The 12,394-nt window shown below is 33.8% G+C and overlaps 1 protein-coding gene across 3 annotated transcripts; it reads left to right on the forward strand.

Annotated features, from left to right (window-relative positions):
* The first annotated feature begins 2,850 nt into the window (after positions 1–2,850).
* LOC123665267 (leucine-rich repeat-containing protein 70-like) lies at positions 2,851–9,229 on the forward strand. 3 transcript variants are annotated; one of them, XR_006745019.1, is made up of 3 exons: positions 2,851–3,146; positions 4,968–5,091; positions 9,132–9,229. XR_006745019.1 is itself a non-coding variant. In XM_045599595.1 (2 exons), the coding sequence occupies exons 1-2, from the start codon at positions 5,538–5,540 to the stop codon at positions 9,161–9,163; spliced, it is 429 nt and encodes a 142-aa protein (XP_045455551.1). In that variant the 5' UTR covers positions 5,491–5,537; the 3' UTR covers positions 9,164–9,229. The 3 variants fall into 3 exon arrangements, 1 of the variants encoding a protein (XP_045455551.1); XR_006745020.1 differs by having other exon boundaries at positions 2,851–3,102; XM_045599595.1 differs by lacking the exons at positions 2,851–3,146; positions 4,968–5,091 and adding an exon at positions 5,491–5,934.
* Positions 9,230–12,394: the final 3,165 nt, after the last annotated feature.

The raw sequence follows: 12,394 nt of genomic DNA on the forward strand, positions 1-12,394 counted from the left end.
TTGAGGTTCCTTTTTTTAACGCTGAGAAACGCTTTTATGCACTAGCCTCATCGCCCGAAGTGTGGGGTACCCGACACGAACAGAACGCGCCGGACTATAAGACAATAAAACCCAACAGTTTCTTCAACATCTTCTTTGTGGGGCGCCACGGGATCGCTAACGCCTGCATCCGTGATGCCCCGACGGTTGGCCCACCTGTGCCGCGTCAGTCTCCAATAGAGCGCTCACTACTCATGAAGAGGGACTACGGCAACATAGCCGTCGCCTCTTTCGCAACTTGACGGCTGATTGGGCCGCTTAATTTACGCCCTAAAGTTTTTCCTATCTTTAGAGAGCTACGACCTTGCCTCCCAGATGTGCACCGTCGGTTTGCCGGCGCTGGTTCAGACTGCACAGCACGCTGTACCGGTGCAGGTGCGGGAAGTGTGTCCATCCTTCCCGCACCGGAAGCACGGCCTGCTTCAGTCACCCGTGAATGGACATTTCGGGTGAGTGTGCTCGACCCCCATGCACTTGGGCACTGCTCCAGTACTCTGACTCTGGCAGAGCTTCAGCCAACAAGAAGCCTGCCAGCCTTAGCCAGAGTCTTTGCGGCGCGGATCAGTCAACACAGCACTACAGATCCCATTCCTCCCGGACAGACAACCTCGCCAGCACAATCTTACCAATAATATAACAATTTGTAAAATATTAGTTACATCTTACTTGATAATGAACACATTTACATACTGATTGAGATTTTATTTTATAAGAAACATTTGCTAATAAGATACATAGACTTTTTAGAAAAGTTTTGAATTTTTTTTATTGTGATAACAATGGCGCGTGTTCCGTGTAGGCGCCTAATCAGCCAACACCGGCGGTCCCGGGTTTAATTCCCACTCGGGATGAATATTTATCATCATCACAGCCTATACAGTCCACTGCTGGACATAGGCCTCCACAAGTTTACGCCAAAAATAACGTGAACTCATGTGTTTTGCCCATAGTCACCACGCTGGGCAGGCGGGTTGGTGACCGCAGTACTGGCTTTGTCGCACCAAAGACGCTGCTGCCCGTCTTCGGCCTGTGTATTTCAAAGCCAGCAGTTGGATGGTTATCCCGCCATCGGTCGGCTTCTTAAGTTCCAAGGTGGTTGTGGAACCTTGTTATCCCTTAGTCGCCTCTTACGACACCCACGGGAAGAGAGGGGGTGGCTAAATTCTTTAGTGCCGTAGCCACACAGAAATTTATATTTGTATACATATGTATGTATGTATCAATATTGATTGGTTTCCGGTCAGGGTATCTGTAATTGTGGTGGGAAGACCCCCACCGTACCTCGGAAAGCCTGTTAAAATGTAGGTAATGTAGGAGAAGGATTGGAGCTTAAGGCACCACGCTGCTCCACTGCCAGTTGGCCTATACTATGTTCCTATACTATGATTAACGATCGCTATCAGCTTTTTATGATAACAACCGGAGCCGACGGCTTAACATGCTCTCCGAGGCACGGTGGTGAGACCCACAAGGACAGACATCCAAACTGGAAAGAAATAATTGTAAAAATACAAATATCCATCCCGAGCCGAAATCGAACCCTCAAACCGTTCGATCTCTTAGGTGACTACACGCATCAGAGCGGTTGTTACATGGGATCAATCAATCAAAGAATGTTAGATAAACCACATATATATGTATACAAAATAAATAGTAATTACTACTACTACTAGTATTAGTACTCTTTGACATAAGTCTCAGTGAAACAAAGCAAATGAACGCAGTAATTACTAACTCTTAATTCATCCAAATACCTACATTTCAGTAAGATCGCGTTATGCATATAAATAAAATAGGCGTGTCTGTTTGTAATATTAAAATAAACGATTTATAACGCATATGGATGTATAACGGTACATATACCAAAATATTTTTTTTTACAATTTTTGTCTGTCTCTGTCTGTCGGTCTGTTTGTTCCGACTAATCTCTGAAACGGCTGGACCGATTTGGAGGAGACTTTCACTGGTAGGTAGCTGATGTAATAAGGAGTGATTTAGGCTATTTTTATTTGAGAAGTTTATTTATTTTGTAACTCTGCGAACTGAGCGATATTTTATTTTAAATTCCACGTGGACGATGTTGCGGGCACAGCTAGTCTATTCTATAATATTGCATTCATTCTATTGGAAAGTTTAATTCTAGTAAGATTTTCGACGATTTATATTTACCGGTACCTACTTTATAAAAATCAGGTATAGTAGTCAGTTGCGACAATGAAATCGTCGATATTAATGTACGCACATAATTTCCGAACGGCTACTCTAAATTGGGCAATTCTTATTTTGTTGTGGTTGGTATTGCCGAGACGAAGTTTGTATGATAAAAAAAATATGGCAGTATGAAGTTTACCGGGTCAGTTAGATTATACCTAGATAGATTTTAGAAACAATTCGTTCGTAGCTTACGTCAAAATTATATTACTAACTAGCTGTGCACGCGACTTCGTCCGCGTGGAATTAAACAAAAAGTTGATTTTCAATTCGCAGAGTTATAAAATAAATACATTTCTAAAATAAAAGTCCCGTCAAAATAGGTCCAGCCGTTTCAGAGATTAGTCGGAACAAACAGACAGACAGACAAATATTGTAATAAATGTTGTTGTGGTGTATGTACCGTGATACATACATCAATATGCATTTAGTAAAAAGCGGTGATTTTAATATTACAAACAGACACTTCAATTTTATTTATTTGTATAGATAATTTATTACATTGAACTACTAATGCTAGTAAAATAATATATGTATATTTGTGTAAGTAATATTGTATAAAATATTGTAATAGGTGTATTAAATGAATCAGTTAGTAGTTACAAATCTTTATCTGTGGTGAACGAGTGCCTAATTACTCATGCACCGTGACTTATGTCCGTATAAATTCATATAGTTGTACCACTTTTTCCTATTAAATTAATATGCGCAAAATCCACATTATTCATATTAAGACAAGCTACACAAGATATTTCAACGAGAGGAAACTCAAAAAATATACTTTAGAAGTGACTTGTTCTAAGGAGGACGTGTTTTTAACTCTTTTCTTCTGAAACTCAAACGAAGTTCAAGGTAAATTTCATATAAATACTGAATAACGTTATAGTGTATTGATGGTATGTATCTTAAAGTAGATTTGCAAATACTAAAAAATATTAGATTATTCTTAACGGTATATTGGATTTCTGGATTCTGCGTCTTGTGTATTTCAAGAAGTGTTTTAGTAATTGTTTGTGAAACAGGTTATTTTTAAGTTTGTATATCAATTATTTGTATATTTAATAGTGATAAAGTTTGTTTTACTTAAGGAATCTTCTCGTGTGAGAAGGCATAAAATACTTGTATGCCTATTAGTCAATATTCTTTAGATGTTTGTGATAGTATACTATATATTCTTGTCCAAGTTAGTTTGTGTGTTTTGATTTATCGGTGTCATAAGGTCCTTTACCTATCTTTCCTGTCCTATACCTTGCTTTGTTATTACCATATTGCTTAATCAAATTATAAAAATATTAATCTGTGCTGTTTTTCCAGCATTCGTTTTGATTATAATTGTTTGATTCACTTATGTAGCGTGGTGTTTCAGATAAACAGACATTCGTTTTTGTGTAATGCAAGAGAAACATACAGACAAACATCCGAAAAGTAATGAATTGTTTAGACTATTAGTGTCACAAATAAATATTTAGTTAATTTTCCTCGTCTTTGTATTATACGTACAAATGAATTTTATTAGAGCGTTTTCCTTCCTTGTACACGAATGTTTATACTTGTAAATTGAATAAAATAAATTGAAACGAATACATATGCCTATATTAAAAAACTTTATTAAACTATTATTAGGTATAGCTTTTGGAATCATTGCTTTCGCATAAGGGAACATACCCATACTACGTGACCCGTTTTTACAATATTTTAACGGGTCATGTAGTATGGGTATGTTCCCTACGCGCCTAAAACATTTTCATATTTACTGATCTAGATAATAATCTTCGATCGTCTTCTTTCTTTCTTTCTTTGCTACCAATTATCAAAGTTTCAGGCTGAATTAATTTTTAAAGTTATGTTATGATAAGAAAATTGTGCAAAAAATTGGAAATTTCATAAAAAATATTAGTTTAACTTAACGCATTTAACAAGTCTCAAGAGATGTCATCGTTTTCTATTAAATAGTTAAACTTCTTTTGTATATTATCCTTAATTGTATTTCCCACTTATACGTGACTTTTTGTAAAGAATTACTGGAAACCAAATCATGGTTGCTACACACACTATCGTAGTCGGTAGAAGTTAAAAGTCAATTTGTGTTAGAGAATAGAGTTTACGCACGTTTGAAAAATCTCCCACTTCCGCCATCAATCCACTACTAAACATTATTCAATTAATTTGAACCAAATATTGCATTTTCACTTTCTAGTGCTTTATGATCGAAAAAAAAAATTACCTCTTCTCCTTGACTATTTTTGTCATTTCGCGCTTTTTAATTTCCAGAATCAGGTTTTTGTGCAGATAATTTCATGAAACTAAATGTGTGATCACCGGTAATTGATTTATTATGGTACAAACGTAGGAAAAATGTATTTTTGTAAAAAAAATTAACTTTTTTATTCTATGGGCTACTAAGTTAACAATTTCCTATCCGTATACAATAATTAATGTAAAACAAAATATAATTTTGTTTTACATTAATTATTGTATACGGATAAAAATAAAAGTTATATAATAGAGCCAAAAATGTATACGTAACTTCACAAACGTAAAACAGATCACATTATATACTATACTTTACGAATTCTCTAGCATTATTTCATTCATTTGACTACTACTAGGATTGATACGTCCATACGTTGCTCTATATATTTTTAACATATTGTTATTACGGTGCCATTTGCTAAAAGTTACCCTATGTTAACTGATACACATAATTTCTCTTTCAGATGGCACACCTTCGGCAATATTTGATCGTTTACTTGGCCTTTGCGTATTTTATTACAGTCGAAACGAAACCCACTTGTAAATACATTAACGAACAAGAAACTGAAGTGTCTTGCAATGAAAATGGTGATACAAACTATGTTCTTACTCAAAATCTAGTGTCAGACAATAACAAAACAATAAGTATATCCCTTATGGGATGCAAAATATCCTCGATTGAGAATGGATCGTTTCGTAATCTATTTTCTCTTAAATATTTAGATTTATCACAAAATAAAATTACAGCACTTCAACTCGGAGCTCTTGATGGTGTAAATCAGTTGATTTATTTGAATCTTTCTAATAATTTTCTTTCTGAAGTTCAGTCTGATTTATTCAATCGAACTCCCAATTTAGATGTTCTCGATTTGACAGGAAATGAAATATTGCAATTGAATCGAGGTGCTTTTGTTTCTTTAAAAAAATTAAGGCACTTGGGACTCTCACGTAATCGTTTACAAGGTAAAGACATAGACCCTTTCCTTTTTGAATACAATGATCAGCTTTCTTACGTTGATTTTTCAGCTAACGATATGAATGGGTCGCCTAGTTCATTATTAAGCGCTACGCGAGTATTAGAGTTTTTAAATTTAGAAAGATGTCTTCTTAAAACAGTACCAATATTTGCAACTGCTAGCAATCTTTTGACAATGAAATATTTAATACTGTCTAAAAATGAAATAAGTAAACTTGATTATCACGCCACTTTTATAAATTTAAGAAATTTAGAAACACTAAATTTGGCTGAAAATGTCTTGGAACAAATAAGTGAGGATGTTTTCAAGCCATTAAGAAAATTAAAAGTTTTGGTACTCAGAGGCAACAAGATAACTCATCTCCCAGAAAATCTATTTCAGAATATGAAAAGTTTAGCGAATATTGATTTATCTCATAATTTGATTGGATCAGTTCCTGTAAATGCTTTTCGAGGTACGTCGGTTAAGAATTTAAACTTATCTAACAACAGGTTTACTTATTTATCTGATAACTTTTGTTTAGAACTAAGAAATTCAGGTGCAAAATTAACTAAGTTTTACTTCAACCAGAATCCTTGGCAGTGCGCTTGTCTTATGTCCCTTTTGAATGAAGTAAAAAGTTTAGATATATCCTACAATAGTTTTTACTACGATGGAAACTATCCTGTATGTGTGACGACCAAAGACATATTTTGTAAGCGACACGATAGTTTTAACTCACTATTTACCGATTTGTATGACGATATAGCATCAGCCGCAAATTAAAAATTATATTTTTATTTATTTTTAATATACATTGTCAAAGGGCTGATTTTGTTAATATAAATTAAGACAACATAAAAATTATTTACAAGTTTTGTTCGCGACAGTTTAAACAATTTTATACATTAAGCGACGTGTAAAGTGGCAAGCTTAAATGCGTTATTTGAAGGCATCATTAGGTCGTTTTCTGAATTGTCGCAGTGACATCGATTTGGACATCAAAATAATATTCTTTAACTAAATATCTTTAGAGGCATAGTTTGCACATCGAATTTTTGCCGTTTGCATTTTTAAAACAAGCGCAAAGTATATTAATTAATAGTGGAAAGTAGGGATTGATATACGCACTGATCGTATCAATATCCCGCCACATGCACAGTAATAAGTGATATAACTGCCTTATATAATGTATGAAACTAATGAAAAAGGGCACTCTAATGCTGAGTTGCACGAAACAAAATTAAAATTTAAGTAGAGATTAAACTAATTTAATCACAAGAATTTCATACAATTCTTGCGATTAAATTAGTTTAATCACTACTTAAATTTTAATTTCTTTTCGTGCAACTCGGCGTCAGTCAATTATTGTTTCACTATATGTCAATATAACAATGCTTTTTATACAGATCGTTTTATTTTAATATAGAAATAAAGTTTAAATTTTTTTTTATATCAGCCATATGTATAATAATTTATCACCCTCTTTCTGTTCTTAAAGAAAAATCTACAGAGTTGGCAACACTGCTAATATAGTAGTACCTATTCTTAGTCTGGCTCGACCAACTGATAAACTTTTCTTAAAAGAAATATAGAGGAGCTGAGTCCTTCCAGTCAGTAATAACAAATTAAAAATACACTGAATCGTCATTTATTACTTCGAAGTATTTAATAATTTTGCAATCAGTAACCAAAGAAAGAGTTTCATGATTCTAACTTCAAAAATGAATATTTTTTTTACAACCGATCGATCCCTCGATTTCCGCTCATGACAAATATTTGTATAGATATGTGTATGGGTCATACAGAAGCTTGTCTGGTCTAGGCTGTCAATTTTTGTTTACTAGTAAATTATTAGAACTAAATTTGCTACCTTTATAGTGATTGTCATTATTTCAAAAATTCAATTGTCTAAATATGTGTTTATTGTCAATTTTAGTCTACTATTGTATGTCGATAGTTATCGCGTACTTCATTGAGAAATTCAATATTATCAATCGTATTGACAGAACAAAAGACTATCGTCTTCAAGAGAAAAAATACGGAATAAAATAAATAAAATGCCATACATACAATCGATTTTTTTAAGGTAGAGCACATCACTCATCATCATCATAATCATTTCAGCTTATTACAGTCCACTGCTGGACATAGGCCTCCACAAGTTCGCACCAAAAATCGAATGAACTCATGTGTTTTACCCATAGTCACCACGCTGGGCAGGCGGGTTGGTGACCGCAGGGCTGGCTTTGTCGCACCGAAGACGCTGCTGCCCGTCTTCGACCTGTGTATTTCAAAGCCAGTAGGTGGATGGTTATCCCGCCATAGGTCGGCTTTTTAAGTTCCAAGGTGGTAGTGGAATTGTGTTATCCCTTAGTCGCCACTTACGACACCTACAGGAAGAGAGGGGGTGGCTATATTCTTAATGTCGGAACCACACAGCAAAGATAGAGCACACCAGGAAATATCTTGGTCAAAAATTGGAGCAGCTCGATCGGGGAAGTGTTTGAACCTTATAAAAGACCACAACTGAATAGTATATGTACTGCTTTCAAGTAGTGTTGTGTCCCTATGAAGAGTAAGGTAGGCAGGATCTGGGTACCAATAAGGAATTACCCTGGGTCAAGAAACTAAAGACCCCACAATGATCAGATCATCATTATTTTGTAAAACTTGAAAGTTTTTTCGTTAATACCGGTAAAAATGATCTAACAGTAGGAAATATGAATTATGATGTGTTTTAAAGTTAGTAACGGTATATAAAATAGGTTTTGTTAAAGAATAAAGCTCAGTTTTTATATTATTTACTTACATTAGAGCAAATACGGAGAAACATTCAGGCTTAACAAAATAACGAAGGTCTAATCATCGTGGGGTAATGTCATATTCTATATCATGTAATTATGTGACTGGTCCACAAATCCATAGTGTGGCGGATTAAATTCGCTTAATAATAAAAAATATAACCAATAAATTTGTAACTAACATAATTGTGTTTGCTCGCAAACGAAAAAAAAACCGACTTCAATTACATCGACGAGTAATACAACGTAGATCGACGAAAAAATAGTCAAGTAACTACGCGTTATCAAAGATTACTCAAAAAGTAGTTATCAGATCTCGATAAAATTTATATGTGACCACATGATAAACATCAGCTTTCGATTAAATCAAAAATTATCAAAATCGGTATACCCAGTAAAAAGTTATTGCGGATTTTCGAGAGTTTCCCTCGATTTCTCTAGGATCCCATCATCAGATCCTGGTTTCCTTATCACGGTACCAAACTAGAAATATCCCCTTTCCAACAAAAAAAGAATTATCAAAATCGGTACATCCAGTAGAAAGTTATGCGGTATAATACAAGGTAGGTCGACGAAAAAAGCGTCAAGTAAAAATGCATTATTAGATATAACTCGAAAAGTAGTTGTTAGATCTCAAATAAATTTAAATGGGCCCAATTGGCACACACCACCTTTCGATTAAAACAAAATTTGTCGAAATCGGTCTACCCGGTCAAAAGTTCTGATGTATCATACATAAAAAAAAAAAAAAAAAAATACAGTCGAATTGAGAACCTCCTCCTTTTTTGGAAGTCGGTTAAAAAGATACAATATTAATAGTTTCTTACAGATGAGCTTACAATATATGCCAATGTTCTTTTAATTACAGGTTATCACAACATGGAATATCACGTCAAGTAACACAAATAATTTTATTATAATTAATCGTTTAGTGCACTGTTAAACTGTTAATTGTTTTTGCTGCTTTCTTTATGACATAAATTGTATTTTTTCTGTAATAAATTTATATAATAACACTAAGTTAATTAGTTTAAGCGCCACCTAGTGTCGCTTGCTGATACTACAATGTAACATATTATGCAAAGCAATTTCTGCTTTTTCCATAGCTTAGTAGTTTGATAACTTCAAGGCAGATGGCGCTGATATTTGCCGTTTGCGTTAAATTTATTAAAAAAAATATTTGTACATTACCCGTCTACATATTATTATATTCTGCCAATCAGAATATAAGGAAGGTCTGGGATCTTGAACTTTTCCGCGCTACGAATTTGTCTCTTGCCAAAGGTCGATGTGCATTATTTATGGCTGGGTACAGTAACTATTTTGTTAAATGCTTATTAATTATTTTTTGTGCAGTTTATAAAGGTGGAATAAATAAAATTGCTAAGGTAGATTTTGTCTAGTTATATATTTTAAATTTTACTTGTTTTGAGGTATGCTATAAAGCAGCGTGTTTAGTGCGTTCGGACAATCTTAAAATTAACTGATTTTTTTATGTATTAGAATTAGTTGTGCCCGCGACCTCATCCTGCGAGTTATTAAAAAAATCTAAAATAAAAGTAGCTTATGTTACTCCTTATTACCTCAGCTATCTGCCTGTGAAAGTCCCGTAATCGGTCCAGTCGTTTGAGAGATTGGCCGGAACAAACAGATAGACAGACAGACAAAAATTATAAAAAATGTTATTTTGAATCAAAGACATCATATGAATTTAGTTAAAAACGGTTTTTTTAATATTAGAAACAGACTCCAATTTTATTTATTTGTATACAGATAGTTGTATTTTTTAACTATTCTTAGAACTTAACCAACTATGAGTTCATCATCATCATCATCATCATCATTACAGCCTATCACAGTCCACTGCTGGACATAGGCCTCCATAAGTTTACGCCGAAAATAGCGTGAACTCATGTGTTTTGCCCATAGTCACCACGCTGGGCAGGCGGGTTGGTGACCGCAGTGCTGGCTTTGTCGCACCGAAGACGCTGCTGCCCGTCTTCGGCCTGTGTATTTCAAAGCTAGCAGTTGGATGGTTATCCCGCCACCGGTCGGCTTTTTAAGTTCCAATGTGGTAGTGGAACTGTGTTATCCCTTAGTCGCCTCTTACGACACCCACGGGAAGAGAGGGGGTGGCTAAATTCTTTAGTACCGTAGCCACACAGTACTATGAGTTAAAACTGCTTAATTTGTAAAGTTAGGTATTTCTAAATAACGTGAGAATTAGATATTATGATGCTTTAGATGTTTTGAGTGTCATCAGACAAAATTAACGCTATTCTTTTTAATATACAACACATTTCAAACAGTAGACTTAGTAACTACTTAATACTTTTTATTATGAAATATATGTCTATATTCCTCCTTTTTTATGAACCATTAATTTTATTATAAACAAACATTAAGGGGCTCTAAATTGTCAATGCTTTTTAAACGTCTATTGCTAACGTTTATCCTACAGAATGTGTTCCAACGCTGACGTTGTTATGTTTACTTATTTATTTTTATTTTATTATTATATACATATTTGAATAATAATCAATGTTATTCTCTGTTCTTAAAGGAGTGCTGTGAAAGAGCTAAGTAAATTTAAGTTTGAAGTGTTTGGACACCATCTCGCCCCACCCAGGCGGATGACTGCTCAAACGTGGTGGTTTTTTGGTCAGTAAAAGTCTGACATAACCTACCCGGTTCCCCGCGGGTTGGAGCCCATGAGGATTTTCCCTGCGTAAAATAATTTTTTTTTGAAACCATGTGTATTATCTATTTAATATATTTCTCCACTGCATTATTATTTCGTAGATCGAATAATTTACATATTTGTTTTTCATAAATTACACATATACTCGTATATATTAGAACTAGCTGGTACCCGCGACTTCGTCTACGCAGGATTAGTAAGTACTTCGAGTACCTAGAGTATTATGTTCTCAATATCTATCTTTATACCAAAATTGATCAAAATTGGTTCTGTGACATAAAAAAACAATTTGTTACTCCCAAATGTGCAGTAGAAATATATTATCAATTTTTTGTGTATTTATGGTTCACTGTTTTTGCGATAATGGTTTACTCATAAAAGATAGGTATGTGCTGTCGCGGATTTTTTGTAGGGCTAACATTTCTCTTATACATTATAAACGTGGAAACTCTACATTTTTTACAGCGCACGCCAGAATAATTCACAGATGGCAGATTTTTTGCGACTTATTTGACAATTATCGTTATATTTTGGACAATTCACACATTATCTTTAAAAATTATAGCCTATGTGTTATTCTAATATATAAGCTATATTATTGTAAAATTTCATTAAAATCCATTCGGTAGTTTTTGCGTGAAAGAGGAACAAACATCCATACATCCATACATACAAACTTTTGTGTTTATAATATTAGTAGGATGTACTCGTATATATAAAATATAAAAATCTTGCATCAAGGTGCTTGTGTTTGAATTCGTTTCAATGATTCGAACAATTTTTATGATTTTGTTTTATGTAAAGTTGATAGGTATGGAAATAGGTCGTAAGGTATATTTGATACCTATAGGTGACTAGCGTCCCTATCCAGTTTTTTTTTCTAGGTAATCTTCACGCTTTTGATAGTTCTTTAACTGTTGGTTACTCGTATTCTTTGTTTTTTTTTTTTAAATATGTTCTTTAAAAAGCGAAGCGCTTACATATAATATTGATGTTATAGATGTATTCCAAAAATAATTATTTACAAATATTATCTTTTGTACAAGTCTGGTAAGTTAAAAGTAAAAACAAAAAACACGAAACAACATAATTAGTTTATTATTATTTAGTACAATTTTAATTTGAATTTAAGGTTTAATAAACAGGTAAAAGTAATCATGAAAATATTCAGCGAAATTTTCAAATCAATAAATAGCCCTTTAAGAATGTTTAGTCTTCTTGTTGACTGGCCTGACGCTTAACGACTAATAGAATTCAAGCCTAGCCAATACTCTTCTAACTTACAGATGGAGGACGAAGCTTGACTAATGTTCTACCTATTTTTGGGCTTACAACCATAAAACAGATAATTTTAATTTTTCTATTAATATTTTAAGTGCGTGTCGGTCAATAAAGTGTTATAGCGTTATCAATGTATTATATTTGTAATT

This window comes from Melitaea cinxia, chromosome 23 (assembly GCF_905220565.1).
Source record: "Melitaea cinxia chromosome 23, ilMelCinx1.1, whole genome shotgun sequence".
In the NCBI taxonomy this organism is placed as follows: Eukaryota; Metazoa; Arthropoda; class Insecta; order Lepidoptera; family Nymphalidae; genus Melitaea; species Melitaea cinxia.

What these genes read in the sequence shown, in the direction of transcription:
- LOC123665267 (XM_045599595.1), top strand. Translation starts at nt 5,538, where the DNA reads ATGAATGGGTCGCCTAGTTCATTATTAAGCGCTACGCGAGTATTAGAG. An exon ending in TCCTGTAAATGCTTTTCGAG is followed by an intron (nt 5,935 to 9,131) that starts GTACGTCGGTTA and finishes TTTTAATTACAG; the next exon opens with GTTATCACAACATGGAATAT.